The 24564-nt window shown below is 39.5% G+C and overlaps 8 protein-coding genes across 9 annotated transcripts; 7 read left to right on the top strand and 1 right to left on the bottom strand.

Annotated features, from left to right (window-relative positions):
* The first annotated feature begins 2730 nt into the window (after positions 1-2730).
* LOC108089609 (carbonic anhydrase 2) lies at positions 2731-6517 on the top strand. The gene is made up of 4 exons (XM_017187970.2): positions 2731-3066; positions 4529-5001; positions 5068-5295; positions 5652-6517. Exons 1-4 carry the CDS (start codon positions 2991-2993, stop codon positions 5898-5900), a joined length of 1026 nt encoding a protein of 341 aa, XP_017043459.1. The 5' UTR covers positions 2731-2990; the 3' UTR covers positions 5901-6517.
* A 3090-nt stretch (positions 6518-9607) lies between these two features.
* Positions 9608-11412, top strand: LOC108089642 (inositol oxygenase). The gene is made up of 4 exons (XM_017188010.1): positions 9608-9711; positions 9774-9948; positions 10445-11021; positions 11076-11412. Exons 1-4 carry the CDS (start codon positions 9694-9696, stop codon positions 11182-11184), a joined length of 879 nt encoding a protein of 292 aa, XP_017043499.1. The 5' UTR covers positions 9608-9693; the 3' UTR covers positions 11185-11412.
* A 642-nt stretch (positions 11413-12054) lies between these two features.
* On the top strand, positions 12055-13041 carry LOC108089353. The gene is made up of 4 exons (XM_043207764.1): positions 12055-12221; positions 12298-12380; positions 12511-12652; positions 12726-13041. The coding sequence occupies exons 1-3, from the start codon at positions 12098-12100 to the stop codon at positions 12646-12648; spliced, it is 345 nt and encodes a 114-aa protein (XP_043063699.1). The 5' UTR covers positions 12055-12097; the 3' UTR covers positions 12649-12652; positions 12726-13041.
* Positions 13042-13790: 749 nt separating this feature from the next.
* On the top strand, positions 13791-15538 carry LOC108089600 (esterase 6). The gene is made up of 2 exons (XM_017187957.1): positions 13791-15199; positions 15264-15538. The coding sequence occupies exons 1-2, from the start codon at positions 13807-13809 to the stop codon at positions 15509-15511; spliced, it is 1641 nt and encodes a 546-aa protein (XP_017043446.1). The 5' UTR covers positions 13791-13806; the 3' UTR covers positions 15512-15538.
* A 500-nt stretch (positions 15539-16038) lies between these two features.
* On the top strand, positions 16039-18592 carry LOC108089601 (serine protease snake-like). The gene is made up of 4 exons (XM_017187958.2): positions 16039-16122; positions 16495-16782; positions 17275-17491; positions 17778-18592. Exons 1-4 carry the CDS (start codon positions 16041-16043, stop codon positions 18388-18390), a joined length of 1200 nt encoding a protein of 399 aa, XP_017043447.1. The 5' UTR covers positions 16039-16040; the 3' UTR covers positions 18391-18592.
* Positions 18593-18980: 388 nt separating this feature from the next.
* LOC108089340 (esterase P-like) lies at positions 18981-20711 on the top strand. Its single transcript, XM_017187521.1, has 2 exons — positions 18981-20408; positions 20464-20711. The coding sequence occupies exons 1-2, from the start codon at positions 19016-19018 to the stop codon at positions 20709-20711; spliced, it is 1641 nt and encodes a 546-aa protein (XP_017043010.1). The 5' UTR covers positions 18981-19015.
* A 325-nt stretch (positions 20712-21036) lies between these two features.
* On the top strand, positions 21037-22710 carry LOC108089634 (esterase P-like). The gene is made up of 2 exons (XM_017187999.1): positions 21037-22408; positions 22463-22710. The coding sequence occupies exons 1-2, from the start codon at positions 21037-21039 to the stop codon at positions 22708-22710; spliced, it is 1620 nt and encodes a 539-aa protein (XP_017043488.1).
* Positions 22637-23967, bottom strand: LOC108089635 (THO complex subunit 6). 2 transcript variants are annotated; one of them, XM_017188001.1, is made up of 3 exons: positions 23795-23967; positions 22792-23733; positions 22637-22706 (listed from the first exon to the last, which is right to left on the bottom strand). In XM_017188001.1, exons 1-2 carry the CDS (start codon positions 23905-23907, stop codon positions 22794-22796), a joined length of 1053 nt encoding a protein of 350 aa, XP_017043490.1. In that variant the 5' UTR covers positions 23908-23967; the 3' UTR covers positions 22637-22706; positions 22792-22793. The 2 variants fall into 2 exon arrangements, with proteins under 2 accessions (XP_017043490.1, XP_017043489.1); XM_017188000.2 differs by lacking the exon at positions 22637-22706 and having other exon boundaries at positions 22763-23733.
* Positions 23968-24564: the final 597 nt, after the last annotated feature.

Raw genomic sequence — 24564 nt, 5'->3', positions numbered from 1 at the left:
TTCCCGGGTTAGATATTAAAACTTTTGCTTTGTGGCACTAAATTATACGACATTTACGCATCCGCCGCCGGTTGGTAGTACATTTTGTTTTCAGTTTGTAATGCGAAACACGAAAAAAGCACTTACTCTCTCTCTGTTTTGGATGGGGTCTCTGTCTCTGTCTCGGAGTCTACTACTTCTGGTTCCATCGACATTGCCCTTCCCTTTTTTGCCTAACCCAAAAACCCGAGCAGAGTAATTAGTGACTTGTACGAAAAATAAGAATACAAAAAGAGTTCATTATAAAGCGGGCATAAGCGTAAGCGTAAGTGTTCTGTGCGCAACTTTTCTAGATTGTAGACTTTGTGCTCGGGGAACCAGACATTTATGTATGTTGCTCCCGCCTGACAAATCACGGAGGTCGTTTTAATACACGCCTCACTCGCTCTTTCGAGTCTCCCAGTTTGCCCAGATGAACGACAATGCAAAATGCTTAACAGCTCCGCTAAAAAATTTCCATTGCTGAAGCCGAACTTCGCCGGATGACTCAGTGGGTAAGAGCGCTACAAAAGTACCCACCGATTGTTCCCCAAAAAAATAAACAACCCAAAGATCCCGAGCAACCAACGCTTGAATAATTGATTTCCTGTTTATTAATTCGTTTATTTGTTGATTTTGTTAAAAATTATGATCAACAATTTTGTCGTTTATCTTCAATTTGTTCTTAAAAATTCAAATTCAATTCTTACAAAATTTATAGGATTTATCAATGATTCTGCAATTAAAAGAAATTTTTTAGTTTAACAATTTTTCTGGTTGAGCTTCAATCTGTGTGATAAATAATTCTGATCTCTTTAACTATGTCTCTTAATTTATGCAGGTTTTGCCTAGACTATTGTGATTTTAAATTATATAGATTAATAGTTTAGGTAACACATAAACCTGATAAGTGTATAAATTAAGGGTTACATGTTTAAATTCTAGACAACAAATATATGTGTTAATCCATTTGCCACTTTAGACAGAATGAAGTCGAGATCCTGTTTGGCTAGAATAGATAAGTCTTAATAGAAATTTAGTTCTAAATTCCAGCCCTTCAACAATGGCCCTTAATTTATGCAGATGGCTGTCTAGACGCAGTAAATAACTCAGAAATAAAAAACCATAGTAAAATTCAAACAATCCAAGAGATATCAAAAATCTGTATATAAATTAACATCCGCTTTTTAAAATCCAAAACTATAATAATTGAGAAATTTTGTTGGTCGGAGTAAAATATAAATTTAGTTAGGCTAAAATAGATTTATCGTTTAGCATCATGTAATTATGGTTTAGAATAAAAAAGCAGATCAAAATTCAACCATTTCATTGATCTCCGGCATTCAGAGCTCAATAAGCTGAGTTGTGTACAAATAAAGGGCTCGCTTTTTAATTTACAAAGAACAATTATCGTAATGGCGTTGCGTTAATCTGTTTGCCAGTTTTAACGGAATGAGCATTATTGATCGGTTCGAGTGTCACGGGAATGGGAATTGGTTACGCAGTGCAAAGCAAATAAGCTGCACAATGCGATTAGCATGCAATAGTAATGCCATTTAATGTGCCTTGTGCATTGCCATTGCCCTGCGATTTGTGGCTGCGACATGTGATGCCAAGATAAACAACAAAGCAATCAGGCTAAGTATCGCACAGATGTGAAGATAAGCCCTTCAACACCCTCACATTTCACATCGCCAGCCACATTTCACCAGCCACATTTGAGCAATTGAGTTGATCATCGAAAACCTGCGGTTTTGTAACCTCCTCGACTCAAGTCCTCACTCTCTTTCGATTTCGAGTGTTTGGCCGCTCGATTGTCGCTCAAACACTCGTCATTTCGCTTTCCAGTCGCGTCTTTTGGTCTTTCCCCGGCTTTGGATTACCATCTTCATCATAGTCATCCAATTTGTTATTTACTCATCGCCGCTTTGCCCAAGCACGCACGCAATTAGTCATTCAGCTATAAATTAATGGGGTATTCGTTCACCCGAATAGTTCATACCCTCTGCTACCTCAGATTCCTCGGCATATAGAAGCTATCACAGAGACATAATGATATAGGGCCGAACTAAACTAACGGAGAACTTCAAAAGCTTATAGCGATAGTGTAGAAGTATACCTATGGTTGATGAACTAGAAACCATTTACAAGAAATAAAACTTTCATTAATGTTTTTATTACCTACTTACTTTAGTAATTTGTTTCTAGGAACTTCTTTAAAGATTGTGTAACCGTACAGACCTAAAATACTTTTTGATGGGTAAAAGGTTTTAAGCGCTTTCACGTAACTCTTACGACCAATAAACTTTATAGTTTAAGTAGAGCTATTTCCAGCCTTTTTAAGAGGCCAATATTTTCCGTTCTGTTAATTAAACATTTTAGTAGTAAGTAGTCTATTTTTGAGAGATATAAACGCGTAATAAACGCTCATTAGTAGGGGATGTTTAGAGGTCGATGATTTATAGTAACACTTTCGTGTTGTTGGAAAACTTTACCGTTCATAGAACAAACTTGAGTGGAGAAGCTTTACGAGTTTACCCAAAACCCAGTGATTCAATGGCAAGGTTAGGGCAGCATAAAGTCAACCGGATGGTTAACCTTTTAAATTTTCTTCGGTCGTCGGTTGAATTGGTCGCTTCTTCGGCGGTCGAGTGGATAGGAAAGTTCCGTCCCCCGGGCTCCAACTCGATTGGCAGTCAAACATCAGAGGCAATCGTCGGCAGACACAAAACCCACGACGAGGTGGCGATATAAGTTGCGGGTTCGTCGAGGGCCCAACCGCAGTTGTGTGACCGCGTTCGGCGGACGAGCACGGAAATCAAGACAGCTGGACAGTCGGACAGTCGGACAGCCAGACATTTGGATTTGTGCATTACCTTAGATAGTTACAGTTCGTAATTTAGTCGCGGCCCGTGACAGTGAATCGAAAGCCTCGAAAGATAAGGCCTGTGTTCCGGGAAAAGTGACACCCAATGCAAAGTGAAATCATGGGGAAACCGTGTCGCAACTCTACGTTGGCAATTGTCATTGCCCAGATCTTGATTTGTGGTGAGCTATATGGCAAAATAAAGGTGTAATTTGATAATAAGGCAATGTTGACAAAAGTGCGTCAAGCAAAATACGAGGCATTTGCCGGCAAAGTGTTCTCATAACCAAGTGCAGTAAATATTTAGACAATTGTCAGGATCGTGATAAGCATCGTTACACGCAAAAAAATTTTATAATAACTATATGATAATGGAATTCAACTCCAAAGCAAATGTTATAAATTTTCGTTTTGTGATGTCATACAACAAATATGTGAATAATTTACTGTGTAGACAAATACTTATGATTACACCGTATCTAACATCGTCGTTAACAGTTGTTAAATCCCAAACAATGTGTTGAATATCGTTCGTATCATTATCGACTCATTACTCCCACGATTATCTGTGCTTTAAATCAACTGAAACCCGCAGGAAATCACGGTGTGAAGTTTTAATGATCTTACTATCAACAAGGGCTTAGAATACTTCCACCATGGAATTTTTAATATATTTATAGCCACTTACAAGTTGGTCACCTGATTGATCTTCGACCTTCTACCTGCCATTCGGGTTTCTTGATTATTCGTCACTATAGCCAACGATGATCATCAAAATCAGACATGCCCAAAACACATGATACCTATCGTAAAAAAATCACAATGAGTAAAAGAGAATTTTTTTAATGGGAGGTGTTTCAAATGAGCTTTTCAATTATCCCATTTATCTTTATTTAATAAGGATGGGAGCCGATTTGGGGAACAATACACTAAACTTGCGGCTAATAGAAATTAGCCCATAATTTACTTAAATTTGCCATAAATAAGGTAACTTGTTAATGAGAGATAATTCGGTTTAGAGGTTCTGTTAATTTTGTTAGCATTTTTTGTGGCGCACAATTCGGCTGATAGCCTCGTCGAACATAAACCATTTTTTTTTTTGGCTTTTTGTATGCTAATTAAAACAATTGCAAATCGTGTTTACAACTGACAGCTGCGCCCTTTTCTATGGGTGGAATAGTTCAGAGAAATTCGCCGCAAGCTGATATAAACTTTACACTGTTAATTGTTGCTCGATTAATGATAATTGAATGAGCAATTACCACTGAATGTTTGAACCCGCTGAACTGATTCCCAATGACGACAGACGACGCATTAATAAAAAGTGCAAAATTAATAGGACACACATATAGCATATTTATAGCTTTCGCTGCTACCAAAAATAGTTGATGGCTTGATTAAACAGGTATCACTGATTACACACCCACTCGATGTCGCAAAATGTCACCGAAGATATCTTTCAATTAACACCTGCTGGGGGTTCGATTAACTGTCTCTGTTTGTTTTTCCAAATTTAAATATCATTTTAGATTTGATTTCTGTGATAAAAGCTTAGGTTTCCAGATTTACTTATTTAATTAACCTATTTGTATTTTATTTAATACAAACAAATCTATATTACTCGTATTATTATCATTTGTTTAGCTTCGGTTGCCTTGGCCCAAGATTTTGGCTATGATGGCAGACATGGACCTGCGCATTGGAGCGAAGATTACGCAAAATGCAGTGGAAAGCACCAGAGTCCCATAAATATCGACTTGGTTAACGCCGTGGAGAGAAGATTTCCCAGGCTGGATTTCTATAATTTTCATGTGCAGCCGGAATCCATTCAAATGTCCAATAATGGACACACAGTGCTGGTGAAGATGTCCTACGATGAGGATAAAATTCCGATTGTGAGGGGAGGTCCTTTGGCGGAGAAAACTCCTTTGGGCTATCAGTTCGAGCAGTTCCACTTCCATTGGGGCGAGAACGACACAATTGGCAGCGAGGATCTGATCGATAACCGGGCTTATCCCGCCGAGCTTCATGTGGTGTTGAGAAATCTGGATTATCCTGATTTTTCTAGCGCTCTGGATAAGGATCACGGAATTGCAGTAATGGCCTTCTTCTTCACGGTGAGTGTTGATTATTTGGCAACTAAAAATTATAGGTGCTAAATTGCTTTCTCTTTTTGTTTTAAGATAAGCAATAGGTCCACTGGCGGTTATGAGGATTTCACTAACTTGCTTTCCCAGATTGATAGAAAAGGCAAATCTGTGAATATGACAAACACACTTCCCCTCGCAGAATTTGTCTCGAGTTATTTGGAGAGCTACTACACCTACACTGGTTCTCTGACGACTCCGCCTTGCAGTGAGGAAGTCACTTGGATCGACTTCACAGTTCCCATCGACATTACGGAGCAGCAGGTAAATATTATATTATATAATTTAGAAACTACAAAAAAAAAAAAACCCACAAAAAATCTCATATATGATAAATGTATAAATTTGATCCTACATTTGTGTATAATAGTGCAATGTGATATGATAGTAGTAATACTACTTTAGTAAAGTAATAATACTTTGTAAGGTGCGATGCAATACTAAACAGATTGCCAGGTTAATAAAAATTAGCACCACATTGGCAAGCATCTGATTTAAATCTTATTATTCTCTCACTTATAGGCTTTCATTAAACATTGATTAAGCTAAGACATTAAGTAGACATTAACCAGACATTGACTAATAATTCTGAAACTAATTCTCGACTTTGTTTTTTCCAGCTGAATGCCTTCCGTCTGCTGACAGCCAACGATGACCATCTGAAGAACAACTTCCGACCCATCCAGCCGCTGAACGATCGCACCGTGTACAAGAACTTTATTAAAGTGCCGGTGAACAACATGGGCTCGATTCCATTGGTGAATGCTGAAAACGCGGCAGGAAACTGGAGGCCCCTTTCGCTGGCAGTCCTGCTTTCCGGCTTCGTCCTCGCAGCGCTGTCAAGGACCTCGGCTATTAGTGGTTTTTAATTAGAGTTCTGCGGCGGGGATTCGAAGGTTAAATCGTTAAATGCCTAGCATGCGCTTAGGCGTCCAATTAAGCGCTGTAATTTACATTTTCCGCTTCTGTTCGTCGACGCTCTGTTTGTTGTTTAAACACGGTTGCCGGTAATTTCCCCGGCATGGGCACGAACTCCTGCCGGCAGGACACCAATATATCTACGGGTAAACAAACCGAACGGACGGACGGACAGATGGGGGAAAATTATTAAACGCAAATGGGCGAGGCTTCAGCTGGCACGATACCCTAACTCATCAATTATGCAGCACCTCGCACAGGAATTGTCAACCCAATCGCATCCGAGCAAAGAGACCTGTCAGTGCGAGGGGTTCGGACCCACTTTGATTGCACATTGTGATTTTAAACGCTTGGCACAAGCAAGGCTTTTATTTGTGTACCGTAGGCTTAAGACCTGTAAACATGGCACTGTAATTGTTTTGTTGTTAAAATGTATTTGTTTGAACAGTCAGAATAATAAGAATCCCTTATTATTAGTACTTTTAAATTATTAATAATGTATTATGTATTATAATGTATTTATTTTTATTATTGATAAGCGTAATAAAACCTTTTTTTGTAAAAGTAATTTTATGTATTTGTAAAATAATAATACTTTTAAATACATATTGAATCTTAAAAGAATTGTTTGTTTTTTTAAGTGCCAAAAGTCGCTTTGAAGTACCAGGCAAACAGAATGCAAGAGTTGGTGGCCAATTTTCATATTTCTGACTCGTTCCCTAAATTATGCTACATATTTTAATGGAAAATTTAAACAGCCAAACAACGCCAGCTAATACATTCTGTTGGCCTGGTATTTAAAATCTAAGTTTCACAACATATTCCACCAAACTTCACTTTAAAGTACCAGGCGAACAGAACGCAATAGTAGGATGCTGCTTTTACCTCACTTTAAAGTACCAGGCGAACAGAACGCAATAGGAGGGTGCTACTTTTAAGATTTTCCAAATGCTTCCAAAAGTGTGCTCCAAATATTATTGAAAGTGTGTAAGACAAGAGCAACACCTCATTTTGTACGAGCCCCCAAAAGAATGATACAATTTTGAAAGTTTTAGTTTATTTTACATAAATTTTACCCCTTCCGAAATTCCCCCCTTTCCAAATATCCACCAGTTCTAAGTCCGTAACTTGTCTTATTTTAATCAGATTTTGATGTGACAAACCTCAAAATGTTTCTATTTTTATTCTATAGCAAACTGCATAATTAGAAAAAGTATCAAATAATTTGATAGTCTAAATATAAAAAAAATTAAAATTTGTTTCAATCTTAAAATCAAAATAAGATGTTTCAGGATAATGTAATTAACTTTTAGGATGTGTATGTATCCTCACAATTCCATTTTAATTCCATGTTTATTTACTTTGGCACAATTTGTAGTCGTGAGGGCAAGAGTATTGTGCTGGCAGAGGAGTGTACTTTCTGATGACCCCATGACCCCGGCTGTCAGTTGAAGCCTAATGAATTATTGCAAGCATGTGCACAAATCTATCAGCAAAATATCAACATTTGAATCCAAGTCGAAGAGTTCGTCTGGCGAAAGTCGAGCTCGCCAATATGATTTATTATTCATTACTTGTGGCCGTAGTAAAAACGGTGCGGCCTTCCTACAGTAGAATGCCATAAAAAATATGGGTAAAAGAAAGTCCCAGGATGTTCTACTCAGAGGACACTGTATTTTTAAAAACGGATTGATCATTGTTGTTTGTCATTTTGCGTCTAATAGCCTTGTCCTTTCGGAGCCTTTGAACTTTATGTACGACCCCTGTTTAATTATAGAATAATTTGTGGCTTTTTAATTAGCTTATCATGGTTGTTTGTTAATGTGATCGATCTGCCTGATATAGACTGTAAAACATGGCGATATTGCCCTCGGCCTTCTGAGCAATGCTGCGCAGTGGGAAATCGGAAGTTTATCTAGATATGAAATGAAAATAGCAATACTATTAATAAAGACCCGCCAGTTTCCGTTTGTTTTCTATTGACTTTCAACTCTCTCTCTGGTTGCGATTGCATTCGCTGTTGTGACTTAATTGATGGCTGTGGCACATCGACATCGGAATTGGAATCGGAATCGGTGTGAAATCAAAGTATTACGAAACTTTTCCATTGCCGCCCAGCTTCCCCGGAATGGCCGTACTTTGTGCGAAACGCTCCCCTAATAGGTGATAAGGTTTATTGACGGCGATCGTTACAAACTGACCCCTGATGGTGACGAACGGCGATACTGCGCCTCGGGGAAGCTTTGGAACAAGCCCCTCCGGCCCAAATCCCTATAGATGAGCTATAGATGGGCTACAGATGAGCCAATCCATATGGAAATATTCTCAAGTGGCTGCGATCAGTCCGAACCTTCGTGGGCAGTGTGAAATCTCAAGCTTGTAGTTCGCACTTGAGGCGTGTGCGAATCCGAATCGAAATCGGATTTGGATCGAATCGAATCAGAATTCAGAATGAGAACGGAGGGGATGGGATCGACGTCATGTAGACGGACTGATAACTTTTCTTTAGGCAATCCCCCCTTGATGGCACATTAAGCCGCAGCTTGATGACTGTGTTCCCAGATTGCGGGGCGATGTTTCTACTTTTAGACGTTCGCATGATCGCTGGATCTGGAGCGTTGGCTTTTGGCTACGGATTTGCTACTTTCCTGACGGTTGTTCAAGGTTAGTCCGAGATCTCTACGAGGAATTTTTGGGTGCTTAAGGCGTGACATTTGATCCAGGCCAAAATGATTGCCCGATCTCCAAGGTTTCAAATCCGCCAAAGTCAGGTTGACATTCCTCAAAGTTGTACTGCACAAAAACAAGAAGAACAGGATTTGCTTTGTAAACAAAGTTTTTTTTGTTTTTGTGTAATGAATTTATGAGATACAAAGATATATCATGATAAGAAGGGGTAATAAGAAATATCAATTTAGGGTCTTTAAAAAAATGATATGTTAGTTGATTCCAAATTACTTTTTAATTTCAAGACTACCATAAAAAGGCTTACTAAATGCTTACTAATAGTTGTGTGAATGTTTCTAAAATATTTGTAAATTTAAGTAATAACTTAAAACTACTACTATTCACAAACTGTTCCTTAAAAATCATATTTCCATTCAGTAAATCATGTTCTTATCAGTCGAGTTCCCATAATAATAAAATGCACAAGTCCTCGCGCAACGAACCCAATAATCAGAGTAGTAATTCATTGCCATGGCCTTGCACTTGATCCAGATATTCATACATAAGTGCCACAAAGTCGTTATTTATTTTTATAGTCTGCTCTTCGATGATATCAGAAATGTGCAGCTTCCATTTTTATGATTTTATGGAGAAAAAATGCAGCTGAAGATAATTTAAGCAGACGTTGTGTAGGCGTTTGAGACTCCTGATAAGGCGTAATAAAATGTAATGCAACACATGGCATATAGTAGAATAGTATAGAATACTTGAGCCGAGTTTTAGGCCCAAGATTGATAGTGATTGGGAGAGAAGTACGGGAAGCGGTGCAGGCGACTCTCGTGTTTTGAAAATAACAAACGTACTATAAATCAATTTCGAGTACATTTAGAATAGAAGAGAATGTACTATATGGAATTTGATTGTGAATTCCGTTGAATTTCCGATGGTCGGCAGACTATAAAAGTGCGAGGTCTCAGAGCCAAGCGATTTAAAAGTGTTTTGCTCGCTCAAGTGCGCGGTACTACCTTACAAAATATCAAATTATTTTTTGTTATTAAAAAATAATTTTTCTTCAAAATGAGAATCCTGGCAGAGGTATTATCAAAGTTTTTAAAATGTTTTTGATTGTTTAAGTAAATTAAAAATGTAATCATTAGCACAATGTCCACCTTCTGGATCCTTCGGAGCTGTTGCGCCCTGAGCCCACATTTGCTGACAAGAATCCTTCCAAGTTCCGCGACTACAGTGTGGATACCACAGATCCTTTGAAGGAACGAGTGCGTCAAACATACCGCCAAATGCATTTGAACCAAACCGTGGACTTCGTCAAGGGTATGTTACAAAACAAATAAAAACTAATAATAACAGAGCTATAATAGAAATAAAAATTAATAATAACAGAGCTGTAAAACAAATAAATATTAATAATAACAGCGGTATAAATTTAAGCAATTAAAAATGTATTTAGTAAAATTTAACAACAGCTCAAGGTCTTAAATTTCAATTTTGAAAACTTAGAAATTAAAAAAAGAGATATTTTTACCCAATTTTGAGCTTTTTTTAAAATATTTTCCTCGGAAATCCAATGACACCTAGACAAAAAATTAATTTTAATTCGTGGCTTTACGGATCTGTTGATAAAGAAATAAACAAGCAAGAAATAAACTTTAGTCCTATCGAGTTTGAAAAGTTTAGAGTGTCCATCAAATATTTTAAAATCAAAGTTGCAAAAAATATTCTTTTAAGTGTTTTTTTAGCTCAAGGAAAAAATTTCTTACTAAAGCTTGTTATTTATAAATTTATTATAAAATATTATTCATATTAATAGGGCGCCGCGATCGCTGGCTGAAGTTCGACACGATGAAGATGACGGTTCGCGAGGCCCTGGAGAAGCTGAACGACCTGGTGGATGAGTCCGATCCGGATTTGGATCTGCCCAACATAATCCACGCCTTCCAGGCCGCCGAGCGTGCACGTGCCGAGTTCCCGGAGCACGACTGGCTGCACCTGACGGCCCTCATCCACGATCTGGGCAAGATCATGGCCTTCTACGACGAGCCCCAGTGGGCGGTGGTCGGAGATACCTTCGCCGTGGGTTGTCGGTGGGGCGACAGCATCGTTTACCGGGAGGAGAGCTTCGAGGGCAATCCCGATGGGGATAATCCCGCCTACAACACCGAACTGGGCATCTACCAGCCCAACTGTGGTGTGGACAACCTGCTGATGTCCTGGGGACACGATGAGTACATGTTCAATGTGCTGAAGCACAATAAGACTAAGTTGCCCCATGTGGCCTGCAACATCATTCGCTTCCACTCGTTCTATCCGTGGCACAATGGTGGGGACTACAAGCACCTGGAGGCTCCCGAAGACGAGGAGACCAAGAAGTGGGTCCTAATCTTCAAGTAAGTTAATTACTATATCATGTTTATCCTGTTTATTAATTATCCTTTCTGCAGTCGCTACGATTTGTACACCAAGAGCGAAGTGGTTCCGGATATTGAGGCTTTGTGGCCTTATTACCAGACTTTGATTGACAAATATTTGCCAGGAGTCTTGGAGTTCTAAATTAATAACAATGATGTCTTTTTAAAAAAAATCCTATAATAATTTACCGGAAACCGTTCATTTACCAAACGATTTCCTTTTATTCTTAGATAACAAATATACTTGTAATCCTATATAAGACTTGTTTATATATTATATATATGATTGTGTTAAAAAATTTCGCTAATATATTTCGCCTACTTCATAAAGAAGAATCATAGGCATTAGCTATTTTGGATGCATACTACACATTGTTTGTTGTAACTCCAGAAAAACCTGGTCATCATTACCGTTCTTTCTTCTTTGGAACTTTTTTGGGATTTCCCCAGGCGCAATCAATATTTATTCTGGTTAGATTGGAGAGGTTGGGAGGCTCACCAAGATTCTACGACCCAAAAACGGCCAGCTCTTTTTGCAAAGTTCCTAAACATCGATCGCCCCTCCCTCGGCCAAATTCTATTATGCCGACGAAACATATTTCATTGATAAGAACCTTCATGACTGCACAGCAAAAATTTGGACACAGTTTCATCGTTGCTGTGTCGCGATACGTTTGGTTTCTCCGCTCATTATTTAAAATTTCAACTTATTATATAAATATATATATATATTAATTTATATATATGTATAACTAAAATACGTCAAGTAAACTAAGTATTTTAATTATTATGATAGAGTTAGATAGAGTAAGAGTTAGACCTTCCGTTCCATTTTCGGATGAACAATACAAATTTGACTTTAGATGTACAAATTATTTATTTGTTTGTGATTATCAAATTAAACTTTTCAGCGGCGAGATTCAGCCCTTTTGTTTTTGTACACAATCACCCGCCCATAAATTTTGGCACAGTTTCGGTCTTGTGGTCCAGCGATAGATTCGGTTGCTCCGCTCAACAATATCACTTAAGTCAAGGAAGTACCTAAATATTGCAAAATGACGAAAAAAGTTTGTTGCTTACGGCCGGAAACCTTTGGCGTGGTAATAGGTTGTCTTAGCAGTGTGGCGTCCACATTTGCAACAACCATGTTGCCCTTTTTTTTGGCAGCAAGAGTTATAGGTAAGAGTTAGGGTAAACCAACAGGCGCATATGACCTCGAATGTGTGTGTTAACCTATAACCTTTGTGGCTTTCAGAATTAACGATTGGCGTGATTCTTCTGCTGTTACTAGTGACGAACATTGTGACATCGTTTATACTTTCAATAGCTATTTTAAAGGTAAGTCAGAAAATATACAACAAAATATTTTCCAATCGGAAGTCCAGTATTTGTATCACATTAAAAAAATCTTTAGCCTCTGCGAAACACCAGATAGTCTTTGGTATAGTCATTTCTTATTTGCTTTCAGAAACAATATCATAAAATGCTTCCCTGGTTGATAGACAGTGGATTGCTTTTGTTCTTCCTCACTATTCTAGGAGTTTATGGATTGATAATGTTTATCCATATGAGTGACCGTATATTTTTCATAATTTACAGTAGCTAAATTGGTAAGCTTAACTCTGACCACACAGTATTACGCTCAATCCCAATACACACCGCTCTCCATTTTTCTCTTCACAGTTCTCTGCTGGTATATTTACTATAGCATGTATTCGCTATATAAGATTTTCCAGGCCTCCGAAAATTTACAAGTTCAGAATATTGAACTCGTCGATGTTCCCACAGCATAGCATCATTTTTTATTCATTATTAAGTCGATTTTTTATGCCAGTCTTATTCTATCAGTTCGCACTAGAATTTTGCTTGAATATTTCCTTAAATATAATATAAGATTCTTTTCGGGGTGCGCACTTATTAGGAAGCTGAATTTAAATTTTCTCTTTGTTTAACTTTTGTTTTGATAATATATTTTTGAAAATATACTTCCTAAAAAGCCCACTGTTTTGTAACGAAATATGGTAAAGGTCTTGGTTTCTTGACCTTGAATTTGAACATATTCGTAAATAACTAGAAACAATTTTTTCCAAAGTGTAACTCGCTCTCTCCTTTCCTATAAAGCTTTCTTATCAATAGATGTTATTGCAGCTTAATTGTTGACAAAAATTGAAAACACTTTTTAATACCCTGTCTCCACCTAAAGCTAAAAACAGTTTTTCCTCCAAAACAAATTATCAGTTCTGTACTGAAATACAAAAATGTAATTATATTTCCCACTAAAATTTGATAGGGGAAAAAAAAATTAAATTTACTTTTTTTTTAAATTGGGACAACTTAAATTGCATTACGCAGCTTGCATGATTTTTAAACGGTTTCGCTTAAAAGTGCATTTAATAATGCCATCTGTGTAAATATATAAATAAAAACTACAGCATGCATGTGAAGTAATTAATAAAGTTGACTTGAGTGCTATTGTATAATATAGATAGGCACTTTCGGTTGGGGTGCATGTCTTAAAATAAAATGTAATCAAATCAAATATTGCGCTAAAAGTGGAAATGTAACAAACCTAATTTGTATACGCCTGACAAGGAGGAGTTATGCCAAGTCAAAGTCAGGCATTAGAAATCCAATCTCATGGCGTGCATAGATCTCAAATGGGACTGGTTGTTCAGGTGGCTGATAAGCCAGCAGATCGAATAAAAGCGGTCGCAGTTGCCACTTTTCAAGATAGTTGCGGTTTGAATTCAGCGGAGTGAGCAACATGAACTGCGTGAGATTGTTCTTGGTGATTAATTGCCTCTGGCTGGGTTCATCAGCAAGTGATCCGGATGATGATCCCCTATTGGTAGAGCTCCCCCAGGGCAAACTACGTGGTCGTGATAATGGGAACTACTTCAGCTACGAGTCGATTCCCTATGCCCAATCCCCCACGGGCGACTTGAGATTTGAGGCTCCCGAACCGTACAAACAAAAGTGGTTGGATACCTTCGATGCCACTCAGAGTCCAGTGGCATGTCTTCAATGGGATCAGTTCACCCAGGGAGACAACAAGTTGGCTGGCGAGGAGGATTGCCTAACAGTGAGCATCTACAAGCCAAAGAATAGCAGTAGGATTAGTTATCCGGTGGTGGCCCACATCCACGGAGGTGCCTTTATGTTTGGAGGAGCTGCACAAAATGGTCATGAAAACGTGATGCGTAAGGGAAAATTCATTTTGGTGAAGATCAGCTATCGTTTGGGACCTTTGGGATATATTAGCACCGGAGATGCGGACTTACCTGGCAACTATGGACTCAAGGACCAACGCCTGGCTCTCCAATGGATCAAGCAGAATATAGCCAGCTTTGGTGGAGAACCGGAGAACATTCTGCTGGTGGGTCACTCCGCCGGCGGAGCTTCGGTTCACCTGCAACTCCTGCGAGAGGATTTCAGCCAGTTGGCCCGGGCAGCGATCTCGTTTAGTGGAAATGCCCTCGATCCTTGGGTTGTCCAAAGTGGAGCACGAGGACGAGCCTTTGAGCTGGGACGCATTGTTGGCTGTGGATTGGCTGAGGATTCGGCGACCCTCAAGAAGTGCCTTAAATCCAAGACGGCCAGTGAAATAGTAACCGCTGTTCGAAGTTTTCTTATATTTTCCTATGTGCCCTTTGCTCCATTTGGAGTTGTTGTGGAGCCAGCAGATGCTCCAGAAGCTTTTCTTACCCAAGATCCCAGTGAGGTAATCAAGAGCGGAAAGTTTGGACAAGTGCCCTGGGCTGTGACTTATGTGACCGAGGATGGTGGCTACAATGCCGCCTTGCTCTTGGATGATTGGAACAATTCCGGAAAGACATTGCTTGAGCAACTCAACGATCGTTGGTTTGATTGGGCTCCGTATCTCCTATTCTACCGAGACTCTAAAAAAACCATCGAAGAAATGGATGATTACTCTCGGAAAATTAGACAGGAATACGTGGGCAACCAGAGGTTTACGGACGATTCATACTGGAAATTCCAGCAGATGTTCACGGATATCCTTTTCAAGAACAGCACACAAGACTCGTTGGATCTTCATCGTAAATACGGAAAGAGTCCCGCCTACGCTTTTGTTTATGACAATCCAGCGGATAGAGGAATTGCACAGTTTCTGACAAAGAGAAGGGATATTCATTTTGGTAAGAAATCCCCACTTGTTATTATAATATATGAGTAAACATTAAAATATATATTTTTTTACAGGAACGGTGCATGGAGACGACTACTTTTTGATTTTCGAAAACGTTGTAAGGCATGTGCAATTACGTCCGGATGAGGAGAGGATTTCGAAAAACTTCATCAATATGCTGGCGGACTTTGCTGTTAGCGACAAGGGCACTTTAACCTTTGGCGATTGCGTTTTTCAGGATAATGTGGGCAGTGATAACTTCAAGTTGCTATCCATAACTAGAGAGGGATGCGAGAATAAGGAATATGCAGAATTTCCCTAATAAAAGACAGCCAAAATATGCCCGATTAAATAATTGTTTTATTATTATAAGAAATTATAACAAAAGGCCCACTATACCTTAGAATAATAATAATAAGAATAAGGGATAGAGACAAAAAGTATAGTCAGTGCCGGATTTACGGTGGCGGTTTTTGGGGTTAAACACAGTGGAATATCGTTATGAATATTTAATGATGCAATAATTATAAATATATATGAACTGATATAAAGTTAATTCCCGAGATTAACATATAAATTCCCCAGACGAGATTTACACTGAAACATTTTTTTTCAGTCGAAGTACTGTAATCATTTTTATAAGATTTTAAAGCGGTTAGAGTGTCTTTACCATAGACAGTTTGTAAATTAACAAAAAATAATTAATATATTGAGATGTAAACATGTAAATGATCGCTTTAATCTTGGCTAATTGGCGCTTACCTGTGTGGTTTCTGCTCTCGGATCTGAGATCGCCAATCATCGTGTTGACCCCACTGCAGTTCGCATTTGGCGCTGATCAAGAACGGATGATGGATAGTCGCAATCTGAGTCCCAGTTCCACATCCACCTGTGTGTATCTGCATCTTCTGGTGCTGCTTCCATTGCTGGCAGGTGAGAGAAGATCCTCGAATAATAAATAATACATTTAAGAATAGAACGATTGAACGTTTCAAGTTCGCTGTGGTTAAAAATTGTTTTAAACAAATTTGTAATTACGCCTATCGTTCACCAATATTTATTTTTATATATCATTTATATAAATAATTTGTCTAATAGTTTTCCATATTTTTGACTATTGTTCATATGGCAGCTACAGTTGGCCGTATTTGATCAAATTTAATTCGTAAAAGCAAAAGCTAATATACGTTCCTAGAAAAAAGTGTATCGTGGTTTTTTCTAATTCCGAATAAACTATTTTATGGGATTTCTAGATTATTGTGACTCACATCTATTTCTCACCTAATGGTTTTTTTTGGTTTACAGTTGAGGCCTCACCAAGGCCTCACGGTATCATCTTCCCCAAGTATTCCTTCGATGGGTGCTACCTGGATGAGTCCTACAGTAGGATTGGATGTTGCCGGCGCCTGGAGGACTGTCCTAGTGCCCTAAAGGCTTGGCTGGAGAGGCGCGAGGCACCCAAGACCTGTTACTTTGTCAATTTCGACCAATACGTGTGCTGCGATGTTGCTGCGGAGGCTACGCCGCCACCAAGGGCGCCACCCACTCCCATGCCCTACTCGAGTCCGCTGAAGTTGCGACCCAGTGTGCAATGTGAGTTTAAGTTTATGTCCATAAACATATCAGAAAAGTGAATAATTGCCTTTAGTGTATATTGGGTAATATTATAGGAAAAATATTTATTTTGATCACAAGTTTAGTGGTATTCTTGTACATAAATTAAAGAAGGAAAGCATGTCTTTAATAAAATCACTTAAAATTGTATATTTTAAGGATATTATTAGGGTAGTGAATATATGATTTTTCAATACCATCAAAACCAAGATAAAAACAAGAAAACTTTATAAACACGGTTTTTAACTCCTAAATAATATCTTACACTTAGCCTTCTAACTGATTGATTTCAACACATGTCACAATTCCATTACAAAAAGCATTAAATTTGTTTTATCAAAAAAAAAATCACAATTTTCAGAAATTCCTTGAACAACTTAATGTCAGCATTGTAATCCCGAATTTATTGTAAACAGCATATGATGTAATCCATGACTAACTAACATAAGGTTTTCCCTCTCACATTCGCAGCGTGCTACTGGGCCAACAATGTGCCGATCGTTAATAACAAGCCAGTATTCGTTTTCCCGGCTGTGTTAGCAAATCCCACCGGTTACCGGGAATACCCCTCCATGGCGGCTCTTGGCTGGCGCTCAAACTTCGATGAGCAGATATTCTATCTATGTGGAGGTGCCCTGATCTCCAGCACATTTGTTTTGACGGCAGCCCACTGTGCCGATTTGGGCGGGTAAGAGGAACCCACAATGTTATCTGATAGCTTATGTCTTATATCTTATTTAATATGTGACATTCTTAATTTTGATTGCTTTACAAATGAGAGACTAGTTTACCAAGAAACAGACAGAAGGACAGATTCAGTTCGTGATGCTGATCAAGAGTATATATATTTATGGGGTCTGAGGTGTCTCCTTTACTAGGTTGCAAACAAATAACCGGATAACTAGTTGATAAGAACACTTATAAAATCTAATTAAATACAAAGTGATTATTTCATAAAATACTTATTTTCCCAGGGAACCGCCCAGTCAGGTTCGCCTCGGTGGCGACAACTTAACTTTAACAGAAGGCGAAGACCTCTTCATCCGCCGGGTGTTTGTCCATCCGGAGTACAATAACAAAACGCCCTACAACGATATTGCGCTCCTTGAGTTGGAAACCGCTGCCAAGCCGGAACTCAAGCCCATCTGCCTTTATACGGAGAAGGAGCTGGAGGACTCGCTGGTCACGGCCATCGGATACGGACAGACGAGCTTCTCCGGACCCTCCTCCGCCCAGCTGCTCAAGGTGCGGCTCCAGACCGTGAGCAACAAGGAATGCCAGGACTATTACCAGGTGGACCAGCTGGCCCAGGGAGTGCTGAGCACCCAGCTGTGTGCGGTAGATAAATTCGGTGGACAGGACACGTGTCAGGGTGACTCTGGTGGACCGATGATCATGCAGGACGGGAAACTCGACTACATTGTGGGCATCACATCGCTGGGACAGGGATGCGGGAGTGGACCGCCGTCGGTGTACACCAGAGTCTCGAGCTTCGTCGACTGGATCGAGGGCATTGTCTGGCCAGAAGGTTTTAAGCCTCCTCAGGAAACTCAAATCCCAACCGATACCAAATTAAACACTTTCTAAAAATCAATCAAGTAATTATATAATTTTTTTCTAAAGAATTGTAGTCTTACACAAATTTGTAGCTTCCACATTTTAAAAATCTACATTTTTAAGATATCATTCATAATAGGATATCATTTAGAAAAATTTGATGAAATATAATACTTACTTTATATTTTGAGTTTTCTAATTAAAGAATTGCGAGAATAAAGAATATGTAGAATTTCGTGAATAAAATACAACCAAAATATGGCAGATTAAAAAATTGTATTATTATTTTGAGACATTATAACAAAAAGAAATAATGGGAAGAAAAGTTATATATTTATATAAATTATAAATTTATAAAAGGCTTCATTAACAAACTACTCGTAAAAACAGAGTATTATTTAAAAATTATAATTTAATTGAAATCATATTGGTTGCAATCTTTTCTCGGTGTAATACTAATTGAATGAATGAACTTAGTGCTAATTATATTATTCTCAACTGACCGACCGTTTGTCATCATCATGTTCCCCCAAAATAATCTCAAAACGTGTTTAATTTGGTTGGTCTTTTTGAAGGCTCGTTGCTTGCGGCTATAAAGTACGAAGCGCTCTTGTTTTCAACGCAGTCGCGTTGGTAATTCGTTGGATTTTGGAGCATGTATACTTTTAAATGGTTGATGTGCTTCAGTTTGTTTTGGATAACACTCACGGGCACTGAGGCAGAACTTTCTTCGGATCCCTTGATTGTTGAGATTCCGAACGGAAAACTCCGAGGAAAGGATATTGGCCACTACTTCAGCTACGAATCGATTCCCTATGCCGAACCCCCGATTGGTGAACATCGATTTGAAGCTCCTCAACCATATAGTCATCGATTTGAGGGTATTTTCAATGCCACAAAGCCACCAGTAGCCTGCTTACAATGGAACCAGTTCGGAGCCAAAAAACTGCAGGGAGAGGAGGATTGCCTGACCATAAGCATCTACAAACCGAAAAGCAAAACTCGGAGCAGCTTTCCCGTCGTGGTTCTCCTTCATGGAGGTTGCTTCATGTTCGGTGGAGCAGCTTTAAATGGACACAAGTTCATAATGCAGGAGGGAAATTTGATATTGGTAAAAATAAGTTATCGTGTTGGACCTTTGGGATTCGCAAGCACTGGAGATAAGGATTTGCCAGGGAACTACGGCCTAAAAGATCAACGACTGGCTCTTCAATGGATCAAGCAGAACATCGCTAATTTTGGTGGAATGTCAGATAATATTGTAGTTCTTGGTCATTCAGCAGGCGGTGCCTCAGCTCATTTGCAGCTCCTGCATGAGGATTTCAGCCAGTTGGCCAGGGCTGCGATTTCAGTGAGCGGAAATGCCCTTGATCCTTGGATTTTCAATCAGGGTCACCGCGGACGAGCCTTTGAACTAGGTCGCATTGTGGGTTGTGAACAACCGAAGGATTCTGCGGAACTAAAGAACTGCTTAAAGTCCAAACCAGCTAGTGAAATAGTCTCCGCAGTACAGAGCTTCTTGATATTTTCGTATGTGCCCTTTTCGCCTTTTGGACCTGTTGTGGAGCCAGAAGATGCTCCAGATGCCTTCCTTACTCAAGATCCCGTCGAGGTAATCAAAAGTGGGAAGTTTGCACAAGTTCCTTGGGCTGTAACATACACCACTGAAGATGGTGGCTATAATGCTGCTCTCCTTTTGGAAAAGAACAAAACAACCGGTGAAACCTGGATAGAAACACTCAACGATCGATGGTTTGACTGGGCTCCTTACTTGCTTTTCCATCGGGACCCAAAGAAGACCATCGAGGACATGGATGAAATTTCGAGGAACCTCAGACAGCAATATTTGGGAGATAGACGATTCAGCGTGGAAAGCTATTGGGATGTGCAGAGGATGTTCACAGATATTTTATTCAAAAATAGCGTTCCAAGTGCAATAGATCTTCATAGGAAACATGGCAAGAGTCCTGTCTACTCCTTTGTCTACGATAATCCTGCTGTTACTGGAGTAGCTCAGGTGCTTGCAAAGCGCTCTGATGTATTTTTTGGTTTGTATTACCTTACATTTAACAAATCATTCCTTTAAAATATATTCTCTTACAGGAACGGTTCATGGCGATGACTTTTTTCTCATCTTTGAATTTGCTCCACTAGGAAGAAGAATCCGTCCTGATGAGAAAGTTATATCACGAAAGTTAATCAAAATGCTGGAGGATTTCGCACTTAGCGATAAGGGAGCTCTGACATTTGGGGACTGCGTTTTCCAAAATAATGTCAACAGCAAGGAATACCAAGTACTACGAATTACAGAAAACGGATGTAAGAACGAGCAATTTGATCAGTTTCCCTAGGGAGTATGGGTTTCAAATGTGACATTTATAAAATGTATTAATAATTAAAATGTAAACAATTTATAAAAAAAATATAAAATATAATATTATATATTCATTATCCAGACAACATTTTTTTCTGTGCAATAATGAATGAATAAATTAACTCCACGCCAATTTTATTAATTTCAACTGAACGTTTGTCACCATCATTTACCCCTGAAATACTCTCAAAACGTGTTCAATTGAGATGATCTGTTTAGAAGGCCCGTTGTACGGGGCTATTAAAAAAGAAGCAACCTTTGTTTGTTCACAGTCGCGTTATTGTTTCGTTAGATTTCAGATCATGTATTTACTTAAATGGGTAATTGGCTTGGCTTTGCTGTGCACAGCATACGCATCAGATCCCTTGATTGTTGAGATTGCGAATGGAAAACTCCTTGGAAAGGATAATGGCCACTACTACAGCTACGAATCGATTCCCTACGCTGAACCTCCGATCGGTGAACTTCGCTTTGAAGCTCCACAACCATACAGTAATCAATGGATAGATATTTTTGATGCCACAAATCCACCAGCAGTCTGCATGCAATGGAACCAGTTTACAGCCGAAAAACTGCAGGGAGTAGAGGATTGCTTGACCGTTAGCATCTACAAGCCGAAGGATCATAATCGAGACAGCTTTCCTGTGGTGGCTCAAATTCCTGGCGGAGGCTTTATGTCCGGTGGAGCAGCTGTGAATGGACATGAGTTTCTAATGCGTGAGGGAAATTTACTGGTGGTGAAAATTAACTATCGGGTTGGACCTTTGGGTTTCGCAAGCACGGGAGATATTGATTTGCCAGGAAACTATGGACTGAAAGATCAAAGGCTCGCTTTACAATGGATCAAACAGAACATCGAAAACTTTGGTGGCATGCCGGAGAATATTGTGGTCGTTGGTCACTCAGCTGGTGGTGCCTCAACTCATTTGCAGCTCCTGCACGAGGATTTTAGTCAACTGGCCAGAGCAGCCGTATCTATGAGCGGTAATGCATTGAATCCTTGGATTATCCATCGGGATCACCGAAGGAAAGCCTTTGAACTGGGTCGCATCGTTGGCTGTGGCCAGCTGAAGGATTCTGCGGAGCTGAAGAATTGCCTAAAGTCCAAACCGGCTAGAGAAATAGTCTCTGCAGTGCAAAGCTTTTTAATATTTGCGTATGTGCCCTTTGCCCCCTTTGGACCTGTTTTGGAGCCAGAAGATGCTCCAGATGCCTTCCTTACTCAAGATCCCGCTGAGGTGATTAAAAGTGGGAAGTTCGCTCACGTTCCATGGACTGTGACGCACACCTCTGAGGATGGTGGATTCAATGCCGCTCAGCTGTTGGAAAGAAACCAAACAACCGGGCAGACATTGATTGATATACTCAACGATCGCTGGTTTGACTGGGCCCCTTACTTCCTCTTCTATCTGGATTCAAAGAGGACTGTTGATGAAATGGATGAGTTCTCGAGCGAACTTAGGCAGCAATATTTGGGAGATCGAAGATTCAGTGAGGAAAGTTATTGGGATGTGCAGCGAATGTTTACTGATATTCTTTTTAAAAACGGAGTTAAAGCTTCAGTAGAGCTTCACAGGAAATATGGCCAGAGTCCTGTATATTCGATGGTTTACAACAATCCTGCTGTTAATGGAGTAGCTCAGGTGCTTTCCAACCGCACTGATTTGTTTTTTGGTTCGTATAATTTTGATTTTAATAACCACTCCGCTAAAATGAATTCTATTAAAGGTGCCGTTCACGGAGATGACTTCTTCTTAATCTTTGATATTGGTGCCCTGCGTCCAGTTATTCGTCCTGATGAAGAAGTTATCTCAAAAACATATATAAAGATGCTTGAGGATTTTGCTCTTGGTGATAATGGAAGTCCAACGTTTGGGCAATGCATATTACAGAATAATGCAAACAGCGAGCAATACCAAGTGCTTCGAATAACACAAAATGGTTGCACGAACGAGCAATATGATCAGTTTCCCTAATGAGTTAAAGTTTTAAAGCAAGAATATTAATAAAGTGGTTTACAAAAATATATATAATCGCAAAAAATAAATTTATTCAACCTTCAGGTAGCTTCAACGGTCAAGGGCTCCTCAATCAGTTCTTCGTCATCCTCCGAGTTTATTTCTTCTCCTTCCACATTGCCGTACAACTCAAGCTTGCTGTCCAGGAACCGAAAGTCCTTAAGGATATGCAGTTTGTTGCTAAAGCCAGCGATTGACATGAGTTTAATCGGGGAGGTTTGCCAAACGGCGGAGTAGCAGGCGGTGTGCTCCACGGGAATATTGGCTTGCAGGGCTCCATTTAGAGTATAGGATTGCACATGATTGTGCTCTCCACCGATCAACACGCAGTCATCCACAAAGTCGCAGAGATGCACGCGTCCCGGGAAATCAAAGACCCGAGTGCACTCCAAGGAGCGCAAGTGGTAAATGGACGCCTTGGGTCCACCGCCGCAAAGTAGCCAATCCTCGTTGACAGCCACAGCTCCTATCCACTTGCCCCAATCGGGTCGCAAAAGATTTGGGTTCTTGTACGGCTCTAACATTGCGGTTTGTTCCTGCTGCTTAGTACTCCACACCCGCACTGTGCCATCTTCGGCGCCGGAGAAGATCTGACCGCTGGAGTTGCCCACCACACTGTGCACGTAGTCTGTGTGACCTCGGTAATCCCGCTGAATGCGACCATCTTCCAAACTCACTTGGTAGATGACCCCATCGCCACAGCCGGCGTAAAGTGTGCTGTTCTCCGCATCCAGCCACATAGAGTTTACATCGGGCACTTCGACGGCGTCAACTTGCATGGGTATCTTCACCTCCCAGGAGCGTTTCGTGGCCAAAGATTCCTCCTCCTCGTTCCATGACAATCCGTAAATCAGACCCACTGCACCCACAATCAGAAAATCACGATGGAAAGCCAGATAGTTGATGTCCACATCGCTTCCCTGTGGAAAGATCTTCAGTTTGCCAGGAGGCTCCTCGGAACCCTTATCCAGTTCTTTAATCCTTTAAATATTGTATTTACTATTAACATTTGCTGAACATGCTTTAAAACTTGGCCTCTTACCTTAGTACAAAAATATCTCCAAACAGATTACCCGCAAATAGGTATTGATGAGAGGTGGATATTGTCTGTGCCAGAACATTATTATAAGCCCGTTTCAGATCCTTTTCTTTCATATTTTAAATGATATCAAGAAATTTATTAAGTTTCAATCTTTTGTTTACGCCGGCTTCTTCAGTGTGGCCGTTTCTTTATGATACACGAAAATATACCATGTACATTTTAAAATATACTAGTTCTTTTCTAAGGTCATACTACGTAGACGGCACTTTACGTTTTCTTACGTCGAACCGTTAACCTAAGTAACGTTTATTTTGAATATGCTGAGGAACCTGTTTATAATCTTCAGAAATTTGTTCGAATTTGAGGAAATACAGTAAATTGCAATTGTAATTATCCGAACAAAATCGCTCGCCAGCGATCGCAATTTGCATCATTTTTAAATAATGGTATTCGCCATGTGGATTCCCTAAATTATCGAGTGACAGATGCATTGTGGAAAAAAAAAGTACTTACCGTAAATGTTTATTTACGATTAATCACATTAATTGGAATTCCTTATGCGGTCTAAATCGGAATATGTGCTTTAATCAGGCACAAAGTTCGATGGCTTTCCGCCGAGACAATATTTATTTGCATTGTCACAGTGAGAGATCTTTGAGAAAGTCTGAGACCTTTGAGACGATCGAAATGTTAGTTGACTAATCGCCTAAAAATATGAATTTGTAAAGATAATGATGACGTTTCATAAAGTCTAATACCGACATGGTTAA

Source organism: Drosophila ficusphila, unplaced genomic scaffold (genome assembly GCF_018152265.1).
Source record: "Drosophila ficusphila isolate 14025-0441.05 unplaced genomic scaffold, ASM1815226v1 contig_286, whole genome shotgun sequence".
Taxonomy (NCBI): Eukaryota; Metazoa; Arthropoda; class Insecta; order Diptera; family Drosophilidae; genus Drosophila; species Drosophila ficusphila.
The sequence above is the reverse complement of the archived record's forward strand: the minus strand, read 5'-3'. Positions and strand labels throughout refer to the sequence as shown.

What these genes read in the sequence shown, in the direction of transcription:
- LOC108089609 (XM_017187970.2), top strand. Translation starts at nt 2,991, where the DNA reads ATGCAAAGTGAAATCATGGGGAAACCGTGTCGCAACTCTACGTTGGCA. An exon ending in TGCCCAGATCTTGATTTGTG is followed by an intron (nt 3,067 to 4,528) that starts GTGAGCTATATG and finishes TCATTTGTTTAG; the next exon opens with CTTCGGTTGCCTTGGCCCAA. An exon ending in TCGACATTACGGAGCAGCAG is followed by an intron (nt 5,296 to 5,651) that starts GTAAATATTATA and finishes TGTTTTTTCCAG; the next exon opens with CTGAATGCCTTCCGTCTGCT.
- LOC108089642 (XM_017188010.1), top strand. An exon ending in AACCGTGGACTTCGTCAAGG is followed by an intron (nt 9,949 to 10,444) that starts GTATGTTACAAA and finishes TCATATTAATAG; the next exon opens with GGCGCCGCGATCGCTGGCTG. An exon ending in AAGTGGGTCCTAATCTTCAA is followed by an intron (nt 11,022 to 11,075) that starts GTAAGTTAATTA and finishes TCCTTTCTGCAG; the next exon opens with TCGCTACGATTTGTACACCA.
- LOC108089353 (XM_043207764.1), top strand. Translation starts at nt 12,098, where the DNA reads ATGACGAAAAAAGTTTGTTGCTTACGGCCGGAAACCTTTGGCGTGGTA. An exon ending in TTTGGCAGCAAGAGTTATAG is followed by an intron (nt 12,222 to 12,297) that starts GTAAGAGTTAGG and finishes TGTGGCTTTCAG; the next exon opens with AATTAACGATTGGCGTGATT. An exon ending in TTTCAATAGCTATTTTAAAG is followed by an intron (nt 12,381 to 12,510) that starts GTAAGTCAGAAA and finishes ATTTGCTTTCAG; the next exon opens with AAACAATATCATAAAATGCT.
- LOC108089600 (XM_017187957.1), top strand. Translation starts at nt 13,807, where the DNA reads ATGAACTGCGTGAGATTGTTCTTGGTGATTAATTGCCTCTGGCTGGGT. An exon ending in GAGAAGGGATATTCATTTTG is followed by an intron (nt 15,200 to 15,263) that starts GTAAGAAATCCC and finishes ATTTTTTTACAG; the next exon opens with GAACGGTGCATGGAGACGAC.
- LOC108089601 (XM_017187958.2), top strand. Translation starts at nt 16,041, where the DNA reads ATGGATAGTCGCAATCTGAGTCCCAGTTCCACATCCACCTGTGTGTAT. An exon ending in GTTGCGACCCAGTGTGCAAT is followed by an intron (nt 16,783 to 17,274) that starts GTGAGTTTAAGT and finishes TCACATTCGCAG; the next exon opens with CGTGCTACTGGGCCAACAAT. An exon ending in CACTGTGCCGATTTGGGCGG is followed by an intron (nt 17,492 to 17,777) that starts GTAAGAGGAACC and finishes TTATTTTCCCAG; the next exon opens with GGAACCGCCCAGTCAGGTTC.
- LOC108089340 (XM_017187521.1), top strand. Translation starts at nt 19,016, where the DNA reads ATGTATACTTTTAAATGGTTGATGTGCTTCAGTTTGTTTTGGATAACA. An exon ending in GCGCTCTGATGTATTTTTTG is followed by an intron (nt 20,409 to 20,463) that starts GTTTGTATTACC and finishes ATTCTCTTACAG; the next exon opens with GAACGGTTCATGGCGATGAC.
- LOC108089634 (XM_017187999.1), top strand. Translation starts at nt 21,037, where the DNA reads ATGTATTTACTTAAATGGGTAATTGGCTTGGCTTTGCTGTGCACAGCA. An exon ending in CCGCACTGATTTGTTTTTTG is followed by an intron (nt 22,409 to 22,462) that starts GTTCGTATAATT and finishes ATTCTATTAAAG; the next exon opens with GTGCCGTTCACGGAGATGAC.
- LOC108089635 (XM_017188001.1), bottom strand. Translation starts at nt 23,907, where the DNA reads ATGAAAGAAAAGGATCTGAAACGGGCTTATAATAATGTTCTGGCACAG. An exon ending in GGAGATATTTTTGTACTAAG is followed by an intron (nt 23,734 to 23,794) that starts GTAAGAGGCCAA and finishes CAATATTTAAAG; the next exon opens with GATTAAAGAACTGGATAAGG.